General features: G+C 44.9%; 1 protein-coding gene across 1 annotated transcript in view; it reads left to right on the forward strand.

Moving 5' to 3' along the window:
• The window catches only part of VPS41 (VPS41 subunit of HOPS complex), a 127,007-nt gene that overhangs the window by 92,428 nt on the left and 12,275 nt on the right, over positions 1-22,304 (forward strand). Inside the window, exons 20-27 of the mRNA XM_081931029.1 lie at positions 1,282-1,323; positions 1,436-1,486; positions 3,406-3,543; positions 4,993-5,047; positions 6,426-6,566; positions 7,907-8,043; positions 14,002-14,101; positions 17,199-17,243. Coding sequence (XP_081787155.1) covers positions 1,282-1,323; positions 1,436-1,486; positions 3,406-3,543; positions 4,993-5,047; positions 6,426-6,566; positions 7,907-8,043; positions 14,002-14,101; positions 17,199-17,243 — 709 coding nt within the window. The remainder of the gene's footprint in view (positions 1-1,281; positions 1,324-1,435; positions 1,487-3,405; positions 3,544-4,992; positions 5,048-6,425; positions 6,567-7,906; positions 8,044-14,001; positions 14,102-17,198; positions 17,244-22,304) is intronic.

The following is a 22,304-nucleotide window of genomic DNA, read 5'->3' on the forward strand; positions in this document are numbered from 1 at the left end:
TAAGAATTTTAGCAGAGAGGAAAAAATATTATTTAACCAAGTGAACTTCATATTTTGGATAAACTGATGTGTGAGAATGTCGACACCAAATGGCTGAATTGGTTATATTTTCACACACAAAAAAAACTTTTTACAGCGAGTTTGTTTTTACCCTAATGCTTTTGGGGGAAAAACCTTTATTATTTGACATTAAGGAAAAGAAAATAGTCATATAACCTTGGGGAAATCATATTTTGTGTTTTTTGCATCCATAAATCTAGGTGGAAGAGCCAAATATAAACAGCAGGAATCCAGACATTGAGAAATTTGAAATAGGTCCTTTTTGAAGATCCCTATAACCTTTTCCCCAAAATATGTCACTTAATGAACCAAAGTGCTAATTGTTTGAAGAAACAGTTTTAATTTAGCACACATCACACATGCAGTGTAGATATTCTCGCCATTTCCCCAATTTTCCGTTGGCTAATCTACTTGTGAAACCTCTCCATTCTTTAACCTGTGTTCAAAAAATAAAGTTGTGTGCCTGGAAAAAAATCCTCTTTGCTTTCAATCAGTTGACCAAAAACTCTCAAGTTTTGGAAAAGCTTTGGACAGGGAGCGTCAGAGGCACTGAGCATTGGAACCTGCATTCATTTATGTGACAGCAGCTGTTTCTCAAGTCTTAAGGCAGATGTAAGCATTTAAAATAGGACCAACTCTGGCAGTATCTAGATGTTGTAGACTACAACTCCCATCACTGTTTCCTGGTTGAGCCATTCACTTCTCACTGCAGTGAAAAGAGCACTGCAATAATGAGTGTGCAGATCTTCAGCCCCCCTTCCTAAGGGTGAACATAGCCTTGAGGAGGCCTTGGGATGAAAGCCACTAAATATTGCGTTTAGTTTAATAGGAGTTTACACAGAGAATTTGCATTGCTATGGCTTTCACCTTTAATATGTGTTCTGTATGCCTATATAGATCCAGCACATGTGGCACTCTTCCACTGCCAGCCAAATTCCGGAAAGCATTTTGCATTCTCAGCAAGCACCATCTGTCTTCGCTGGCTGTGGAAGCCCCACATACGCCGGGGCTTGTAGCCATATTGTAATACAACCAGCAAGCATCTTGTTCTTCCACCGACAGTCCTGCTGTCTCCTTCCCAACACACACAATAAACTGCATAGCAATTTTTGTTTTTCATAAGACAGAGGAAGTTCGTTCAAAATATGTATGTACATATAACTGTGTTAAATTGTGATTTTACATATCTCTTATCTGCCGTGAACATTTTGTTTGTTTTAGAAAGCAGTTGACATGCTTTTGGATAATGAAGACAAGATCTCTGTGAGTACAACCATTTCGCTACGTTTTGGCTGGCTACTTCCTGTCCCTCTCTGTGAGCAGGAGATTTGGCCGAGAAGCCAACTTTTTATATCTTATCTCTTTCTCGTTTTAGATTGATAAAGTGGTGGAAGAATTAAAAAACAGGCCTGAATTGCAGCATGTGGTAAGTGGCAGTTTAAGGTGTCCATGCAGATTTCAACAGGTGTGTTCCTGGTGCAATCAGAGGCATGAACTGATAAATATTTCTACTCAATGGCAACTGAACAGGTCTCCAACTTCCAACAGAAGGGTTGCAATCGGCGTGGGGAGAATACTTTCATAACTGACACTCAAAAGACCTTGGTTGCAGGGAGACATTTCATTAGTCACGTCACTAAGGAACCGCACTGAGTAAAATAAATGGTTTGCCCACAAAATTAGTGCTCGCTAGGCCCTCTATAAGGGACGCGGGTGGCGCTGTGCGTTAAACCACAGAGCCTAGGACTTGCCGAACAGAAGGTCGGCGGTTCGAATCCCCGCGACGGGGTGAGCTCCCGTTGCTTGGTCCCTGCTCTTGCCAACCTAGCAGTTCAAAAGCACGTCAAAGTGCAAGTAGATAAATAGGTACTGCTCCGGCGGGAAGGTAAACGGCGTTTCCGTGCGCTGCTCTGGTTCGCCAGAAGCGGCTTAGTCCTGCTGGCCACATGACCCGGAAGCTGTACGCCGGCTCCCTCGGCCAATAAAGCTAGATGAACGCTGCAACTCCAGAGTCGGTCACGACTGGACCTAATGATCAGGGGTCCTTTTACCTTTTAGGCCCTCTATAGCAGGGCAGCCCAACTTTTCATACCAAGTGGGCTGCAAGAGTACTTTGATGCGGAACCCACAGGACACCCTTGTCAGGAGGGTGGGGAAGCACAAGGTCATTTGACTCATGCTGCCTTCCCAAAACAGGATAAGTGAGGCTCTGGCAGGGTCCTAGAGCCCTTCCTTCCTCTTCTCAAAGCTGGGAAAGTTCTAATTAGGCTTTGGGAAGGAGGTTGGAGGACTCTAGGACCCTGTCAGAGCCTCTCTCCTACTTCCCAAATGCCAGCACCTCTATTACCTGGCTTTGGGAAGGCAGCGCAAGAGCTGTTGGGGCCTGGGGGTCAAATGTTGCTGAGGGCAGCAAAAAAAAGGCCTTGAGGGGTGAATGTGGCTCCTGGGACGTGTGTTGGACCAGCCTGCTCTGTAGTAAAGCAGCTGTCCGTGCTCCCAAGAGAAGTAAGATTTATCACTGTATGAATCCAAAACACTTCAGGACTAGCCTAGCAAAAAGACTCCCTCCTATCCAGTGTGTGTTCTGTTATAGCCCCCGAGATATACCAAGGACACGCCTGTGCATCAGCAACAGATGTTAAGGCATCACTGTTGCAAAGTGAAATATTTTCGGAGGCTGCTCCTTCCCAGTCTCTGGATATAGTCAGCCACATCCTAGCCTGAGCGCCTTTCAAGAGTATTGTAAGACCTACCACTTCAAGCTGTCTTTTGTGGCTTAGGACCAGGGGGCAAACCAGATGAGCTTTGCATGGTTCCAGACCCAGGTTTGCTGAGATAATCAGGCTACGGAGCCTTTCCTGGACCAGGAGTGGAGGGTGAGAGGCGTGTTTAGCTATCCTCCACTGATTCTCCCTCTCAAATGCCAACCGCTCCCATCTCCTCTGGCCATTGGCTGTGCTGCCTGGGGGCTGATGGGAGTTGGAGGCCAGCAACCTCTTGAGTCCAGCGTGCAAGTTGCATTGGCAGCTAGATTTCAGAGGAATAAAGTAGTGCCTGGAGTGAGGTTATTTGTGAAAAGAATTGCTAGGGCTGGGGAAAGTTGAGCAGCTCTTTCCCACTATGGATGATTTGCTGCAGTCTCTCCACCACCACAAACACACCATCACTTCATTCCCCATGTTGATATCAGTCAACAATGGCAGAGGGGTCTGTAACACCTGGACGCAATAGTATTTTACTCCGTTTCCTTGGGTCAGGTGTTAAGATTAGTCTGGAGCACCTGTTTGGTACTATGGCCATATCATGGATGTTTCTGTATTTTCATTCTTCGGGTTTATTTTGTAGTACTTGCACAAGCTGTTCAGGAGAGACCACCACAAAGGACAAAAGTACCATGAGAAACAGATCAGTCTGTATGCTGAATATGACCGGCCAAATTTACTTCCATTTCTCAGAGACAGCACTCACTGCCCTTTAGAAAAGGTGAGGAAAAATCCTTTAAATGTATCTTTTCCCCCTCTCTATTTTCTGTGATAAATATTAAAGCTGTTGGTTATTTAGCAGTGGGTTTGGGAGAGTTCATTTTCTCTTTTTCTTTTCCTTCTTCTTTTTCCAATTGCAAGGTACCCCCATCCCACCCACCCATGTCTTTGTCACATTTTAGTTGATCTCAACAAAACTATTACCAACTGCGGCTTTTCAGTTTGTAATTGTGACCCGACTTGTCCTGGCAACTCTGTATGTTTTGCTGCCATCTGCTGGAAATCATGAAAACCACATTGGTTTAGATCTTAAAGTCACATGATGACCCATACAAGTATTTCATCCTGTTCTTAATTTTAATATTATTTGAGTGTATAATATTTAATTCCCACCTCCTGATTTTTGTTCACTCCACCAGATGTTTTTGTTACAATTATGACTGAGGTGTTTGTTATGTGAGCGTGGAATGAATTGTTGATGAAATGCAGGAATTTATCTGTCTGGGCAAGGGACATGTTTATTATTGTAGGGACAACCTAGGAGCCTCACCCCAAGTCAGACCATTGCGCTTTCCAGTTCAGTATTGTCTACATGCGGTGTTTCTCAAACCCTGGCTCTCCAGCTGCTGTTGGACTACAACTCCCATCATCCTTAGCTATCAGGACCAGTGGGCAGGGATGATGGGAACTGTAGTCCAACAGCAGATGGGGACCTAAGTTTGAGAATCACAATGCCTGGCAGTTGTTCTGCAGGCCTTCAGGCAGGGGACAGTCTGGAGATGGCAGGGACTGAACCTGCGGCCTTTCAGCATGCAGAACGATAGCTCTGCCACTGAGCTATAGCCCCGGTAATTAATCACATAGGCATGCAGCCCCTTTGCCCAAGAAGCTCATACATGGTGGTCATCCTATTCCATTTCCACAGCAGCCTCTTGAGGCATACAAGGGATAGAGAGCGTCTGGCTCAATTATGCTGCACAGACTAGCATTAAACTGGGGGGTGTCAGATTTCCTTTCCACATGTAGGAAGGCAAGCATTAGCTTCTCTACATGGAGCTTGATAAAAAAAATTCAGGAGATTCTGTAGTTACGAAATATACTTTAGAAAACCTTTATTTGGGGAACAATGCATGACTTATATGCTTGTTTCATTCTTTGGTAGTGTTGTTCTTTAAGAAACTCAAGCAGGTGTTGGCTGTAATTACTTTTCTTTTATTCTTAGTCCAGATTTTTATAAATATTTACCGTTTCTGTTACATGAATTATGTGCCTTTATAGAAAAGTACTTTGGGAGCACTGGTGATATTTTTTGGCTGTTATTCCACTGGACTCCGTGCGACTTATTTCTGAGTAAACAGGTATAGGGGCTGTGCGGCTAATTTACGGCAGAGACAGGCTGGTTGAGAACTTAAGTTGTGGTCATATTAATTTTCTCCTTTTGAAATCCCAGGCTCTTGAAATCTGTCAACAAAGGAACTTTGTAGAAGAGACAGTTTATCTTTTGAGTAAGTAGCTGCATTTTGATTAATAGCAATGACCTGGTGGTTTTGTTTTTATTAAAAGGTGACATCTTCAACTCAGTATTTCTCGGACCAGGTTCTTACATTGTATCCCTGCTGATCCTAAAAGCTCATGACCAGGCAAGGTGTCTTAACTGCTCCCCCCCCCAAACCCAGAGATATTAAAGCCAATATTATGATCCCATGCTGGTGTAAGCTCTAGGTACCATCTATCAACCCAGACATAAAAGTCCTGGTTTTGAAAAATGCAGATTCTTAAGCCTGTGGCAGATCTCTGCATGGAAAGAAGTTGAGATTCCTGCATTGCAGGGGGTTGGACTAAATAATAATAATAATAATAATAATAATAATAATAATTTAATTTAATTTATTTATACGCAGCCCTCCCCGGCCAGAGCCGGGCTCAGGGTGGCTAACACCAGTAAAATTACAATAAAAACATAATAGGGAGGGGGAAAACAATTTAAAATACAGGTTAAAAATACAATTTAAAATGCAGCCTCATTTTAATAGTAGCCCATAGATCCAAACCATAAGGGGAGGGAAACATAAGGGTCAGCCTGAGTCCAAACCACAGGCCAGGCAGAACAGCTCTGTCTTGCAGGCCCTGCGGAAAGATATCAAGTCCCGCAGGGCCCTAGTCTCTTGTGACAAGAGCGTTCCATCAAGTCGGGGCCAGTGCTGAAAAGGCCCTGGCCCTAGTTGAGATGACCCCTGGGGATCCTTTCTAACCCTTCGGTTCCATGATTTCTTGCCACCAATGCCATGTATGTGCCGGTCCTTGCTGCTCAATGATGGCCATGGCTGTTAAGGAAATGCTGCTGAGCATGACCTTGTCTGGGGTCCTTTTGTCCTACAGGGCAGTTCAGGTTAAAACCTTGCAGGGGCACATCCTGATTCTGAAATGGCCTGTGCTGTGCCTTGTTAGTGCGTACTGAGCTTCCCAGCTCAATCCTATGCATGTTTTCTCGAGTCCCATTGACTTCAGTGGGGCTGATTTCCCAGTACGTCTGTATAGGATTGCAACCTCAGTCTGCTCTCCCCACCCCAAAAAAGTCTGGCTTTAGTTGTAGGATGAACCTGCATCTCTGGACACAATCACAGATGTAGCTCAGTTCAGCAAGCAACTATTAAGACATACGCAGGACCCATGTATTTCAATGGGATTGAAATATATTGCTTTAATTTAAGTTATTTAATTTAATTTAATTTATCATCCGTGTCATTAAAATATAAGCCGTAAGTGGAGAAGGTTTTAGACAATATAACAGAGGATGATGTTTCCCCTTAACCCTGAGACCTAACTTAACTTGGTGGCGGTAGGCTGTTCTTTCACAATTCCTGGTTTCCTTTGTCATTTTAGGCAGAATGGGCAATAGTCGAAGTGCTCTGAAGATGATCATGGAGGAATTATATGATGTGGATAAGGCTATTGAATTTGCTAAGGAGCAAGATGATGCAGAACTGTGGGAAGATCTCATCTTGTACTCCATTGACAAACCACGTAAGCAAAGTAGTCCTTGCTCAGTTAATTTACTGTGTGAGAGAGAGAGAGAGAGGGAGAGAGAGAGGGAGAGAGAGAGATTTTAATTAAGTGTGAGGCAGTGAAGGAATATAATTCATCCCTCTACAGAAGAAAAACCGTGTAGTCAGATTGCTTTGGGATTAATGCCAGCTTGCATGGGGCAGAAGTCTAAATTGCAACGTAATAATTGGAGTATTACAACGTACTGAGGGGGGAAATGTCCTGGCATCCTGCAGCATCTGGCACTGATAAGCATAAGTAATTACATTATTCCACAGCTGCTGGCACATGTGCTGTTGGCCGACAAATTGGATGAAATGCTAGCATGTTTTTCTATCTCTGCATCTTCACTGCAAAGGTCTTCAAAAGTTGTACTTTATGTGATTATTACACATCTTTATATTTCTTAAAATAAGTATTGTTTTAAATGAAAAGGCAAAAAAGATAGATAGTAGGCCAGCCATGGGCACCTATCCGCAGGTGTGATGCCTTGGCTGAGCTGCTGTGATGGAATGGCATTGTAATCAGCAAGAGTGTTCACAAACAGTCCAGCTACCGTGAGGAACATGAAAGGCCATTGTGGCTGGAGAGCGAGACGGGGAATTCACCCCACAGCGTCTAGGAACAGAGGGACCTGTGTGAAGGCAGATGGAAGCTGAGAAGAAAGAGGTGTTTTATGAAAAAGTGGATGAGGTAGGAAAGCTAGACAGGATCTAGACAGGATCGCTGAAGGTGAAGGCAGAGGAGCTGTGGACTGAGAAATAATGATCTTGAGGAATCAAAGATGATGTAGAAGAAAGTAGATACTTATAAAAAGGGAGATGGGGGGGGAGAAGCATCTCAAGGAAAGAGGCAATGGCAATGCTGGAAAGTGTGAAGATCAGATGGTGTGTGAAATGCAGAGCCCTGTGTGAATTTAGGGATGTAGCATGGAAAGGTCTGATGGAAAGAAGAGGCCAGGAAGGTTGTCAACATCATGGACTGCCACAAAGATAATACACAAGTAAAATGAGGCCCTGTTACTGAAGTTTGTAGACCCAAGGAATAGTTCAGTAGAATATCTCAAGTTTATTGCAGCTTGTTTATATGGTATGCAACCTTTATTTCTATGCGTAGCTTTATAAAACGTAAATTTGAAAACTAGGCCGCTTGCTAGTGAGATCTCTCCCACTTTAGATGTGCCAGCATACTGTTTTCTTTTTCTTTTCCTTTTTTAGAGAGCAGTACATGCAGTTAAGAGACTAGGCCTGTCTCAAAAAAGCAGTTCAACATTATGCATAAGTTTCAGATTACACCCCACCCTCTTTGTGTTTCTACAGCTTTTATTACCGGCTTGTTAAATAACATTGGGACCCACGTTGATCCCATCCTCCTGATCCACCGCATTAAGGAAGGCATGGAGATTCCAAACCTGAGAGATTCACTGGTAAAAATTCTTCAGGATTATAACTTACAGGTAACTGTTACTGCTTTTCGGTGTCCATTCTTCTCATTCCACCATCGGGCATGAAGAGTAGAGGGGGATCAGTAATTTTAAAGGAATAGAATACCGGTAAAAGAATAATCATGCTATGAAGGCTTCTTGTGCAGTAAGGCTGAACAGTTACTACCCTTTTTAAATAATAATAATAATAATAATAATAATAATAATAATAATAATAATAATAATTTTTTATTTACACTCCGCCCATCTGGCTGGGTTTTCCCAGCCACTCTGGGTAGCTTCCAACAAAGATTAAGAATACATTGAAATGTCACACATTAAAAGCTTCCCTAAACAGGGCTGCCTTCAGATGTCTTCTAAATGTCTGGTGGGAGGGCGTTCCACAGGGTTGGCGCCACTACCAAGAAGGCCCTCTGCCTGGTTCCCTGTAGCTTTGCTTCTGCAATGAGGGAACCGCCAGAAGGCCCTCAGCGCTGGACCTCAGCGTCCAGGCAGAACAATGGAGGTGGAGACGCTCCTTCAGGTATACTGGATGCTGATGATATTATTACTTTTGTGACGTAACCATTCTCATAACACAACCTCACAAAAACTTTCTGTGGCCTCCCAGTTTAGAGGTCCGGTACTGTGGCTGAGGTAGTGACTTTGTGAACTCAAGACAGAGCTACTTTCCCCACCTAAGTCAAAGGTCAGCCCCACTACTGAAGGATGTCCCCATCTCTGCTCAACCACTTGACAGCAGGATGGGAACAAAGTCTGTGCAGCTGCTATTTTGTAGTTGATGGCAACACAAGTGGATCATGTCCCATGCTTGGGTGGGGCGTCAATGGATCTTAGCACTGCCCCCTCCCCCCGCTTCCTAATCTTTAATTCCTGGGCATTGGGGTATTTCCTTCCTCGCCCCAATCCTCCTGAAAATGGTCTATTTTATTTCGAATGCTCATCCTGCTCTGTAAATCCACAAATCTCTCAAAGTGGCTTTGAGCAACACAGTCGCATTCAAAAAGACTTGCACCTATGTTCAAAGGAACACGGCACTGGGTTTTTTCAGGACACTCCCCCCCCCCTCCAGTCATTCTTGATATTCCCTTGTGATGGAAGGTTCTGAGGATTTCTGAGGTGAGTGGGGCAGAGCAGCTGAAACTCACACAAGTCTCCCCTTACATACACTTGCGCTACCCCTGATGTGTGCTCGCATGCTAGGTTTCTTCCACACTCTTTAGGGGCTGTTACTTGCATTATGCAGCAGCAAATGCATTGCCACATGTCCAGGAAGCTTCCTTTTACCAGGTCCATCTAGCCCAGCATTTTCTACACTGGCAGCAACTTCCCAGAATCTCTGGCTGCCCCTGATTCCTTTTAACTGGCGACGTCAGGGATTGAACCTGGGAGGTTTTGTGCAGCGAGGAGCCAAGGCTAGTTAGGACTCCCAGTTTGTGTACAGTCGCACAGTGGTACCTCGGATTCGTTCTGGCGGTCTATTCTTAACCTGAAACTGTTCTTAACCTGAGGCACCACTTTAGCTAATGGGGCCTCCCGCTGCCGGAGGCCAATACAATTTCTGTTCTTATCCTGAAGCAGAGTTCTTAACCTGAGGTACTATTTCTGGGTTAGCGGAGTCTGTAACCAGAAGCGTCTGTAACCTGAAGCCCGAGGTACCACTGTATCTGTATAGTATACTAATTTGTCAGCTTGTTTTTCCTCATATGCATATGCGGTGTTTTTACATGTACACATTGCACTGTTTGTAAAAAAAATACCGTGTGGAAAGGAGCCCTGATAAACACTCAGATGTGCCCCCAACCTCTGCTTAAAAACCTCCACCACCTCCTGAGAGAGTCTGTTCCACTGTCAAACAATGCTTACCATCAGAAAGTTCCTCCTGGTGTTTAGCTGGAATCTCCTTTTTTGTAACCATCTTATATTTGTGCATCTGGTTCTTCCTGCCAAAGCGCAGAGCCTTCCATTTCTCCCTATTAAAGCTCATTTTGTTATTTTGGGCCCAATCTGTTACGGTCATCTTGAATCCCGATTCTGTCTTCTGCAGCATTAGCCTCCCCTCCCAGTTTGGTGTCACCTGCAAATTGGATGAGCGTCCCCTCAATTCCTTCATCCAAGTCATTTATAAAGACATGGAACAATGGCAGGCCCAATGCAGAGATGATTAATGTAATTCCAAATCATAGCTATGGCCCAGGTGATATTGTTACCCAGGCCTGTTTTGCTTTAAGCCCTGTGCCCCAAGGGCTCACCACTGTGTTTAGAAAAGTAGCATGAAGATCTCTGAATTTAGCAATGCCGTTGTCATCTTTGGTGGGAATGATTTAAGCCCCCCTAATAATGATGGCAGTGCTATGAGTTGAAGGCGTTCCAGTATTCATGGCAGGGCAAGACAGAGTTGTCTGTCTGGAATTAAATAGAAAGTAAGTTAAAGCTGCATTCTAAAAGTGCTTGTAGTTTATATCTCGCTCTTCAATGAGATGAATATTAAATCATAAATAAAGTACACTACTGACAGCTGCAGTTTAATTTATATAGCCATAAAATTGTGCATTCTCTTAAAGTGGAGGCACTCGTGCATCAAAAGTGACACATGCCTGGGAGCAGTGTTTAGCTGGAAGAGAATAAATTGCTGTTCCACTGGCAGTGTTTTCTTATTATAATTAAATCACAATCGGAACTCTGACAAGCCTGCCAGAATGAGCAAGATTACATTGAAATTTAGGCAATAAAACAGTAATTTCCTAATTTCGACTCCTGACATATATATATGAAGTATCCTTTATTTTCAGCAGCTGTGCTTTGGAAAGCTTATGGGCGAAATCAATATTTTGCTTTCACATATAGATTAAAAACAACAAAAAATGGCCATTTACCCAGGGTCAGTTGTAGGATTTTTCAGTACCGGGGCAAGTTAAGTTTTGCATCTCTCTCTATTCTGGCTCTGCTTCCCAAATCAACCGGGGCCATCCACGCAACCTCTAAGCCTCCACCTTCTTCTCTAGCCCTGGCTCTCCTGCCTAGTTCTGCCCTTTCTGTTGCTGAAATCCAAGCTGGCAGTTTTGCTGACAGAAGGGAAGGGTGTGTGTGTGTGTGTGTGTGTGTGTGTTTTATCTTGTGGTTACCACCCCATTTCAGGATGCTTATTCTACCACCACACACATGTGAACTCATGCACAGACATACCGTAGCTATTTATTTATTTTATAACAAATACTTGTATTGTCGTTATTCATAATTTTTAAAAAAATTGGAGCGGTTTGCAACAGTTATACATAAAGCCATAAATAAAAACGTTAAAATCAGAAATCAGATAATTCTTATTATGGACTTCCCCAGCTGCAAAGGCAGAGAAGGCCTTTATTTAACATGTTGGCACCCCACCTTTCTTCCAAGTTGGGATTCAAAGCATTTGAAAAGCATCCTTTCGAAATATGAAGTAATAAGAACAAACTAGATGTGAAAGTACAACAAAACACATTTAGAACCAGCATTAAAATTCTGTTGTGGGCAACATCATCACTATTCTGCCTTGCTCAGACCCCACCTGGAATACTGTGTTCAGTTCTGGGTGCCACAATTTAAGAAGGATGTGGGCAAGTTGGAATGTTTGCAGAGGATGGAGACCAAGATGATCCAGGGTCTGGAAACTTAAGCCATATGAGGAGTGGTTGAAGGAGCTGGGTGCGTTTAGCTTCAATTCTGGCTAGACCCTCCACTAGAGAATAGGCAAGAGCCCGGTCTGGATTTAGGTCTGGCCAGTCACAGCTTCATATTGGCCCCAACATGTCAGTATGGGACCAGCCACTAGCAGAGGTGCCCCATGTGTCTGGATTTTGGAAACCAAAATGCACCGAAGTAATATCGAAAATTAAAGTTGTCCAGTCGTTTAAGATCCAATTAGAGAAATGTAACAATTAAATAGATGACACTTGTGTAAAAGATGGGTCCCTTTTAGGCTACACCTCATAGATCAGATTGAATAAGTGATTTCTGGTCATTGCGAAGTGTCCTAGAAATCACTTTTTATGTTTTCAGCTCAGATCATTTTGGTTGAGGGTGGCAAACTGGCAGGCTGTATGCAGCCCCCAAGACATTCTTTCCCAGTGGCTCTTTACCTCCTGTTGGTCTCACAATCTTCCCTGGGTGCTTAATGATTGTGCCACATCTATGCCACATGAGGCGACAGGGTGAGATCTGCAATGGTGCTTCCTTTAGCTTTGTACCAATGAAATATTTAGTAACTGATCTCTAATGTGTTCTCAAGAGCAGCTGAAACATAAAGCTACATGATGTGCACAAAGTGTTTTGCCTACGGGGAGTGCCATAGCATACCCCCCCCCTTGCATTTATTGTTCCAGAGACACTTCTTGCTGACACTTTGAAGTTAAGCTTTCATGTCTGTCTGTGTCTGTGTCCGTGGGTCTCCCCATCACAGCTGAGTGTGTGCTTTCGTTTTGCAGTTTTGCATTATTCACCGCAGAGAGGGGGCCAGTCCTTTCCCAGTCAATATTTCTGAGCATTTTAAAGGGACACAAGGCAGAGCATGGATCTGCCTTTTGCAAAAGAGGCTATGTTTGTTACCCTCCGGTCAATATGAAGATAGCAACCTGGAACATTTTACGCTTCCCCCTCTCTGGGGCCAGCTAACACAGCGAGGGCAAATTGCATCCTAATGGGTTTCTGTTTTAAAATCAGTTTGCAAAAGTTGGCCAAGTGGCCGCTAGGGGGCGTGTCATCACCTGCTTAGCACATGATTGCAGCTCTGCCTGAAGGCAATGTTAGTTCAGTGAAGTGGGTCTTTTTTGCTGGAGAGGGGCTGTGACTGTTCCCTGTGAGAGCCTGCTTTATTTAGCTCATCCAGATGGTTGGTATCTTTCGGGAACTGACAAAGCAAAGCATTTGCTACTTCGGCTTCCAGGGAGTAGCATCCAGAACGACACCTCTGCTGTTCTCATCCTTTTAGACCTTGTGCACTCCAAGTCAGTCCAAGGGGGTGCTATGGGGTGCGAGAGAGAAAGCGACCAGGGCAGTTCAAAAAGGAGGGGAGAGGAATTGTGTCCATGACGGCTGATCTGCTTGCACAACAGACTTCCACTGGCACAATGGAGCAACTTCTCCTTCCTTTCCCCACCCCACAACCCCCACCCACAGAATCCACCCCAGAGGATGGGGGGACCCTCCTTATCAGATTTATGGGGTGCATGGGGAGATGAGAGGAAGTCCTCTTGCGTGAGTGGAACTCCAGGCAGCATTGAGGACAGTCCTGTGCAGAAAACAAATACAAGACCTGCAACACAAGTTGAATAATATTAATTAACTGCTCATCAATTTCTGGCACATTTAACCCTGTCCAGTTGTAACTGCCTTTTGCAATTAGTCTGGAACGTTGGTCACACTGACAGTGTAAGTAGCTTGGTTCCTGCGAATCATGAGATGAAGAGCTCCGTGTGACTTTTTTCTCTTTTACTGGCTTAATTTTTCACTTTTCATTTTCATATTATTCTCAGGAACAGCTTGTGGTATATCTGTTAGGGTGGAACAATCCCACTCATGGAGTCCCCCTGCTGTGCTATTCAAAGCTCTGTGTTAGGTCCTCTAAGAAGTAGCTCTGACGATGAACTGTTGTGATTACCAAATCAGTTTTGTTAATGCCCAAAGTCCAGAAGGGTTGCTGTTAAATATTGTGATCAAGCATGTGAAAATTTACTGGGAAAGGACTATTGAAAGGAAATTATCCCATCCAATAGCTGCAGGTGCCCACTGCAGGGCACTTAGAATAACTAATGTATAATTTTGATTACTACATTTTGAGGCTCCGAGTGAGTCATTACCAAAAAGCTTTACTAGTAGGAGAATGGACCTTGGCAGCAAAGAATAATGTAAAATATGTAATTTCAACTTCTGCATAACTTGAGAGTGAAAACCAGCTGAAGCATTGTCACAGTGTTGCATCCGTTTGTGCCTTAGATTTTGCTCCGGGAGGGGTGCAAGAAGATTCTTGTTGCTGATTCACTTTCCTTGCTGAAAAAGATGCACCGAACACAAATGAGAGGAGTCCTTGTGGATGGTATGTTCAACGCATCTCTGGAAATTTCTGAAGCATAAAAGCTTCCATTGCTTACATCCAAACTCTTTGGATTACTTCCATAATATTATGTTATTGACATATCCTAAAATGTAGGTTGCAGTATGTGGTTCTTAAATCTTTATTGGACTTTGAACTTTTTACCATGGGATTACCTTTATTAGTAACAAAACACATGACAGAAAACATCTAAATACAGTGGTGCCTCGCAAGACGAAATTAATTCGTTCCGCAAGTCTCTTCGTCTTGCGAGTTTTTCGTCTTGCGATGCACGGTTTTCCATAGGAATGCATTGAAAATCAATTAATGCGTTCCTATGGAAAAAGCCTTCCCCCGACCTCTTCTGGCGGGCGGCATTTTAAAATCGCCCGGGACAGCGGAGGACTTCTCCGCTGTCCGGGGCGATTTAAAAGCCCCTGGGAAGGCAGGCAGGGGGGACAAAGGCTTTCCCGCCCGGCCGCCCGGCTTCGGGACATCGTTCCGATGCCGGGCGGCTGGGGGAGGCTTTCCTGCCCCACCGCCCGGCATCGGGACGATGCCCCGATGCCGGGCGGCTGGGGGAGGCGTTCCTGCCCCACCGCCCAGCATCGGGACGATGCCCCGATGCCGGGCGGCTGGGGGAGGCTTTCCTGCCCCACCGCCCGGCATCGGGACGATGCCCCGAAGCCGGGCGGGGGGGGAGGCTTTCCCGCCCGGCCGCCCGGCTTCGGGACATCGTTCCGATGCCGGGCGGCTGGGGGAGGCTTTCCTGCCCCACCGCCCGGCATCGGGACGATGCCCCGAAGCCGGGCGGCTGGGGGAGGCGTTCCTGCCCCACCGCCCGGCATCGGGACGATGCCCCGAAGCCGGGCGGGGGGGGGGAGGCTTTCCCGCCCGGCCGCCCGGCATCGGGACATCGTTCCGATGCCGGGCGGCTGGGGGAGGCTTTCCTGCCCCGAAGCCGGGCGGCTGGGGGAGGCGTTCCTGCCCCACCGCCCGGCATCGGGATGATGCCCCGAAGCCGGGCGGGGGGGGAGGCTTTCCCGCCCGGCCGCCCGGCTTCGGGACATCGTTCCGATGCCGGGCGGCTGGGGGAGGCGTTCCTGCCCCACCGCCCGGCATCGGGACGATGCCCCGAAGCCGGGCGGCTGGGGGAGGCGTTCCTGCCCCACCGCCCGGCATCGGGATGATGCCCCGAAGCCGGGCGGGGGGGGAGGCTTTCCCGCCCGGCTGCCCGGCTTCGGGACATCGTTCCGATGCCGGGCGGCTGGGGGAGGCTTTCCTGCCCCACCGCCCGGCATCGGGACGATGCCCCGAAGCCGGGCGGCTGGGGGAGGCGTTCCTGCCCCACCGCCCGGCATCGGGATGATGCCCCGAAGCCGGGCGGGGGGGGAGGCTTTCCCGCCCCACCGCCCGGCATCGGGATGATGCCCCGAAGCCGGGCGGGGGGGGAGGCTTCAAAAGCCGTCCGGGGGCTTTTAAATCGCCCCGGACAGTCCCGGGGCGATTTAAAAGCCCCCGGTTAGGCAGGCAGGGGGGGCAAAAGTCTTTGCCCCCCCTGCCTGCCTTCAAAAGCCGTCCGGGATAGCGGGAAGCGCTTCCCTGCTATCCCGGACCGCTTTTAAAATGCTGGCGGTGGGGAGCAAAGCCTTTCGCCCCCGCCGGCCTTCCTGGACCTCTTCTGAAGTCCGGAGGGGGGGGAAGGCTTTGCTCCCCACCGCCAGCATTTAAAAAAAGGTCCCCGAGATTTCCCTATGGGCTTTCGTCTTGCGATGCAAGCCCATAGGGAAAATCGTCTAGCGAAGCGTCGCAAAAACCGAAAACCCCTTTCGTCTTGCGGGTTTTTCGTCTTGCGAGGCATTCGTCTAGCGGGGCACCACTGTACGTGTACAAATTTTCTATTGCCTTATTTAGCCTGCAAAATAGTTTTTAGGGCATATTAAAGGTATCAAGTTCTTATCCTCATGGAGTAGCAGTTAATGCGCATTGTGGAGAGTCTCTTTATTGAATATTACCTACCGTATTTTTTGCTCTATAAGATTCACTTTTTCCCTCCTAAAAAGTAAGGGGAAATGTGTGTGCGTCTTATGGAGCGAATGCAGGCTGCGCAGCTATCCCAGAAGCCAGATCAGCAAGAGGGATTGCTGCTTTCACTGCGCAGTGATCCCTCTTGCTGTTCTGGCTTCTGAGATTCAGAATATTTTTTTTCTTGTTTTTCTCCTCCAAAAACTAGGTGCGTCTTGTGGTCTGGTGCGTCTTATAGAGCGAAAAATACGGTATGCAGTGGGCCAGTTTTGCATGTAATGCTAAGCCAAACTATGGTTTGGCATTAATGTGTGGGTTCCTGCGAAAGAACTGCTTTGCTCCTCTATTCCTGCTGCTGTGAGCTGAGCCATGGTTTGGCGTGGTTTGTCATCTGAACCTGGATTCAGTGATTTATCTCATTCCAGACCCGGCACAATCCACAGTTTGTGTTTAGGTAAACAGTTTGTGGTTGGTTTGCTCGAGACAAACCATAAGCCCAGGGCTTAGCTCACTGCAGTGGGAGGTCTGGGGGAGCAGTACAGCAACTACAGTCTTCTCTCTGGGAACCCTTATTCATTAATGCTAATCCATAGTTTTGGGGTGCAGGTGGCGCTGTGATCTAAACCACTGAGCCTAGGGCTTGCCGATCGGAAGGTCAGTGGTTCGCATCTCAGCGATGGGGTGAGCTTCCGTTGTTCTGTCCCAGCTCCTGCCAACCTAGCAGTTTGAAATCACACCAAAAAGTGCAAGTAAATAAATAGGTACCACTCCGGTGGGAAGGTAAACGGTGTTTCCGTGTGCTGCTCTGGGTCGCCAGAAGCTGGCCACATGACCCAGAAAAACTGCGGACAAACGTCGGCTCCCTTGGCCAGTAAAGCGAGATGAGCACCGCAACCCCAGAGTCGTTCGCGACTGGACTTAACTGTCAGGGGTCCTTTACCTTTACTTTTTTAAGCCAAAGTTTGGCTTACCATTGTGTGCAAACCATCTCATTGCGTGCAAACCTGCCTGAGATAGGTGGTATAACATTATTCAGATAAATTGTGTTGACTTGTACCTGTTCTTTTTCTTACAGAGGAGAATATATGTGAAACATGCCTTTCCCCTATACTGCCTACAGGTAAGATATTTTGTGTCCAAAATACAAAGCCCCCCAGAGAGAAGATCTCTGGCTGTTAGGGTGCTCTGAATGGGTGGTGGTTGTGGAAGATAGTGAGCCTATCTTCAGAAGGAGAGGTCAAAGTTAGAAACAGAACTGTTAGAACCCAATACTAAGAATCTGTCAAGAATGTATAACTTGCTGTTAAAATGGAATACACAAGATGAAACGGTGAAATCAGCTATGATTAAATGGGCACAAGACATCGGTCATGACATTATGTTTGCTGACTGGGAACAGTTATGGACCACTGGTGTTAAATTCACGGCATGTAATGCCTTAAAAGAAAACATAATGAAAATGATTTACAGGTGGTACATGACCCCAGCCAAGCTTGCAAAAATTTATCATTTGCCCAATAACAAATGTTGGAAATGTAATGAGACTGAAGGTACTTTTTACCACCTTTGGTGGACCTGCCCGAGGATTAAAGCCTTTTGGGAAATGATCTATAATGAAATTAAGAAAGTCCTTAAGTGGACCTTTCCTAAGAAACCTGAGGCTTTTCTCCTGGGCATGGTTGCCCAATTGGTGCCAAAGAAGGACAGGACCTTCTTTATGTACGCTACCACAGCAGCAAGAATTCTTCTGGCAAAGTATTGGAAGATGCAAGAACTACCTACTCTGGAAGAATGGCAGATAAAGGTGACTGACTTTATGGGACTGGCAGAGATGACCGGCAGAATCCGCGACCAGGGGAAAGAGACGGTGGAAGAGGATTGGAAGAAATTTAAAATATATCTTTAAAATTGTTGTAAAATTCAGGAGTTTTAAGATGTCTTTTTTTTTTTTTAAAGTTTTATTACAAACATACAAAATGCCACATACAAAGAGAAAAAGATTATCTAACAAAATACAAAAAAAAAACCGAACAATAAGAGAAAAGAATAAAGAAAAGAACAATAAACAAGAGAAAAAAAAAGAATAATAAAATTGCATATCAATAAACATAGTAGAAAAAAGAAAAATTTCCATTCATACCTTTACCAAACAATTGACTTCCATTTACCTCAGCTTTGGATTAAATATTCTACATAGTTCTTCTGCAGTTATTTATATTTTATCTTTACATGTCATAGGAGTTAAGCATCGTCTACTGTTAAATTGCTAATTCCAAGATTATTCTCAAGATATCTTACAAATTTAGTCCAATCCTCTTTCTTTTTAACGGAGTTATCCCGCCTGATATATTGTGTAAGTCTCGCCAATTCCAGGTATTGAAAGAGTTTCACCTGCCACTCTCCCATTGTGGGCGCTTCAGAGGATTTCCATTTTTTTGCTATTAAAATCCTCGCAGCAGCAGTGGCGTATTGAAAAAACGTCTGGTCCGTCTTCTTTATTTCCTCCCCAATCATTCCTAAGAGGAAAGCTTCGGGTCTCTTGGGGAAGTTATACTTCAAAATTTTTTTTAGTTCTTCGTAGATTTGTCCCCAGAAACCCTTCACCTCCTCACAGGTCCACCAAATATGGAGGAAAGTCCCTACTCTATCTTTACACCTCCAGCAAGTATTATCTGCTGTTCTATACATCCTCCCTATTTTTGCCGGAGTCAGGTACCAACGGTACATCATCTTATCTAGGTTCTCACGTAGAGCCGCGCATGCGGTGAATCTCATGCCTTTCTTCCAGAGAGTTTGCCATTTGTTATATCCTATCTCGTATCCTAAGTCTTTATTCCATTTAATCATTACCTCTTTAACCACCTCCTCCTTATTTTCACTTTCCAATAGTTGCCTGTACATTTTGGAGAGAAGTTTATTGTTGCTCTCTAGTATCTCCACTTGAAATCTAGATTTATTATCTCCCATGCCTAATCTCTTATGTTCACTCCATAATGCATTAATTTGGTGCAGGTGGAACCAGTCCTTAATTTTCTCTCTCAGTTCTTCCAACGGTCTTAATTTCCACCCTTCTTCTGATTTAGTTAGGAGGTCCTCATACGTCCACCTTTTTCCTGTCATGTTTAATTTCTTTATTTTAATAATATCCACGGGTGAAAGCCACCAGGGGGTGCTTTGTTCAATCGATTTTTTCTTCTTCTTCCAAACCTCTAAAAGGGAACCTCTGACTATATGATTATAGAAGTCTCTATGGACTTTATCCTTCTCCTGCCAAAGGTAGGCATGCCACCCGAATCTTAGATCGAACCCTTCAAGATCTAGTAAATCTGTATCTTTCAAAGTGGCCCAATCTTTTATCCAAAGTAGGCATGCCGCCTCATAATACAACCTTAAATTCGGTACTCCAAAACCACCTCTCTCCCTGGAGTCCATCAGGTATTTAAGTTTCACCCTGGGTTTTTTCTCTTGCCAAATATATTTGGTCAGGGTCCTTTGCCAAGTCTTAAAACAGGCCGTACCTTTTATGACTGGTAAGTTCTGAAATAAAAATAACAACCTCGGGAGAATGCACATCTTGATCGATGCCATTCTCCCGGTCCATGATAGGTTAAGTCTGCGCCAGGTATCCATGTCTTTCTTAATTTCTTTCCACAACTTATTGTAATTGTCCTCTATCAAATTTATGTTCTTTGGGGATAACCAAATTCCCAGATATTTCACTTTGTTTACTACTTTAATGTCCACCTTTTGTTCCAACTGTCGTTTCTCCTGTTCTGTCAGATTCTTTGTTAATATTTTAGTTTTTTTCCTATTTAACTTAAATCCGGACAGTTTGCCGAACTCTTCCAAAAGTTCTACCGCTCTGCTCGTACTCTCAGCTGGATTTTCTAGAAATAGGACCAAATCGTCGGCATAAGCCTTTAATTTATATTCTTTCTCTCCAATTCTTAAGCCCCTGATGTTCGAGGTCGCTCTTATTTTATTTGCTACTGTTTCTAACACCATGATGAACAGCAAGGGTGACAAAGGGCAGCCCTGTCTTGTGCCTTTCATAATTGAGAAGCGATTAGTCAAATTATTATTTATAATCAGCCTAGCTTGTTGTTCTGTATATATCGCCTTTATACCCTTCAGATAAGGACCCTCTATTCCCACCTTTTCGAGGTTTTGTAACAGGAATTCCCAAGAGACGCTATCAAATGCTTTTTCCGCATCTATGAATATAAGAGCCGCCGGTATGTCTGGCCTTGCCTCTAAATATTCAATAACATCTAAAGCATATCGGACGTTGTCCCTTAACTGCCTCCCCGGGAGGAATCCCACTTGATCTCTATGTATATATCTATTTAGAAGCTTTTTAAGCCTGCTTGCCATGATATCTGCGAAGATCTTATAATCACAGTTTAGGAGTGAAATTGGCCTGTAATTTTTTAAATCTGCCTTTTCATTTTCACTCTTAGGGATAAGAGTGATGTACGCCTCCTTCCAGGAGCTAGGGATTCTCCCCTCTCTGAAAATATTGTTTATAACTTCCATTAATACCGGCGCTAACAGATCTGTTAATTTTTTATAATATTTTGCGGGCAGGCCATCCGGTCCAGGGGACTTTCCGTTCTTCATCTTATTAATAGCGTCCCTGACCTCTTTTACTGACACCTCTTTGTTTAATTGTGTGCAATCCTCTTCTGTGAAGTATTTTCTTTCTTCTTGACCTAGATAGTTCTCTATTTCTATACTGCCTTCTTCTCCTTTTTCGTACAGCTTTTCAAAAAACACAGGAGTTTTAAGATGTCAAGGGGTAAGAAGCAGAGAATTACAGCTGTAACTAACAAATTAAAGAAAACTTAATGGAAGGGAACTAAATAGATAAATTGACCAAAGGGTTGCTAAAAAATTGTAAAATAAGGATGCAGCGAAAGGGAGGTATGGGGAAGTCGGACGAAAGAAGGTGCATGAAAACAAGATCATGAAATTATACGTGTTTAAATGCTTTGTATGTTTTTGTTTTGTGTTGTGTTTGTTTTTTATTATGTGTTTGAAAAATGAATAAAAATTATTATAAAAAAAAGATAGTGAGCCTATCAAGGGCCTGTCCTCAAACTCAGTTCCTGCTCCTTTCCCCTTTGCACTACTAGAAAAAATGATGGCGTTGGTAATAAACCATTTCAGTTTTGATTTCCTGTGACCCTGTACAAGCAATCTAATTCACCTGTGTATCAGGGGTGGTGTGTCCTGTTTAGCTATCTGAGGTGGAATTAGAAGGCGCCATTCTGCATAGCATCCCTTACCTGGGTCATGTGGCGGTGGCAGCAGGTTCAGGTGAGGTTCCTTGCAGAGTTCTCGAGAGATTTGGGGAGATCTTCCCAGAAGCCACTCTTGGTACCGCCTCTGCTTCACCACCAGCAGCAGGGCACCCATGAAGCCTGAGGTGGCTTCTTCAGCCTGCCTCATGGGTAATCTGGCCCTGCTTGGCATGTACTACAATATACCACATACAGTAGCCACGTCTGCGTTTTTCTTCCTACGCAGCTTCCCTAGAAGGGACAAACTAGGTTGCTCCAGGGTATAGAGGAATCAGCCTCTATATCCTTTGCTGCTAGGCTTTCTTCTGATTCACTTAAACCAGGGGTGGTGGGATCCAAGAATTGAAGGTTTATTTCACAATAGATGCTAAGAACATGTTTTCTAATGCAATACGATTCATGCCCTGCATCAGTTTATGTAAGTGCAGCAGAATATTGTGGATATGCTTAGAATGCAAATGACCGTCTCCAGAAATGCAGCTGTTTTATTTGAAGGACGTGTTGGGTGCTCATGGAAAGCTAGTGTTGCTCTTGAATTGTGGAGCCCTGGGTTCAAATCTCCACTTGGACATCAAGCTCCTTCCTGGAGCATAGCCAGTCAAGCACTGTGTTTCTAAGAGCATGGAAACATTAAAAAAAACATTTTAACATGGTCAGTGTAAGGTCCTGTGATGTTACCATAAAAAGGTAGGGAACACAAAATTAATTGTCCTGCCTTTTGAAAGACTTCCGGAGGCGGCGCAAAACGGCAATGGCGGTCCTCTTTACCGTGTGAAGAGGGGCTCCGCGAAAAAGGGTCGTCCGCTGCGGCAAAGCGGAGACCCATTAAGACAAACCGTAGGCAGAGTGAGCCTGCGGCCGTGGGACTCGGCGGGTGC

The sequence above is a fragment of the Podarcis melisellensis genome (assembly GCF_964234715.1).
Source record: "Podarcis melisellensis genome assembly, chromosome: 12".
Classification (NCBI taxonomy): domain Eukaryota; kingdom Metazoa; phylum Chordata; class Lepidosauria; order Squamata; family Lacertidae; genus Podarcis; species Podarcis melisellensis.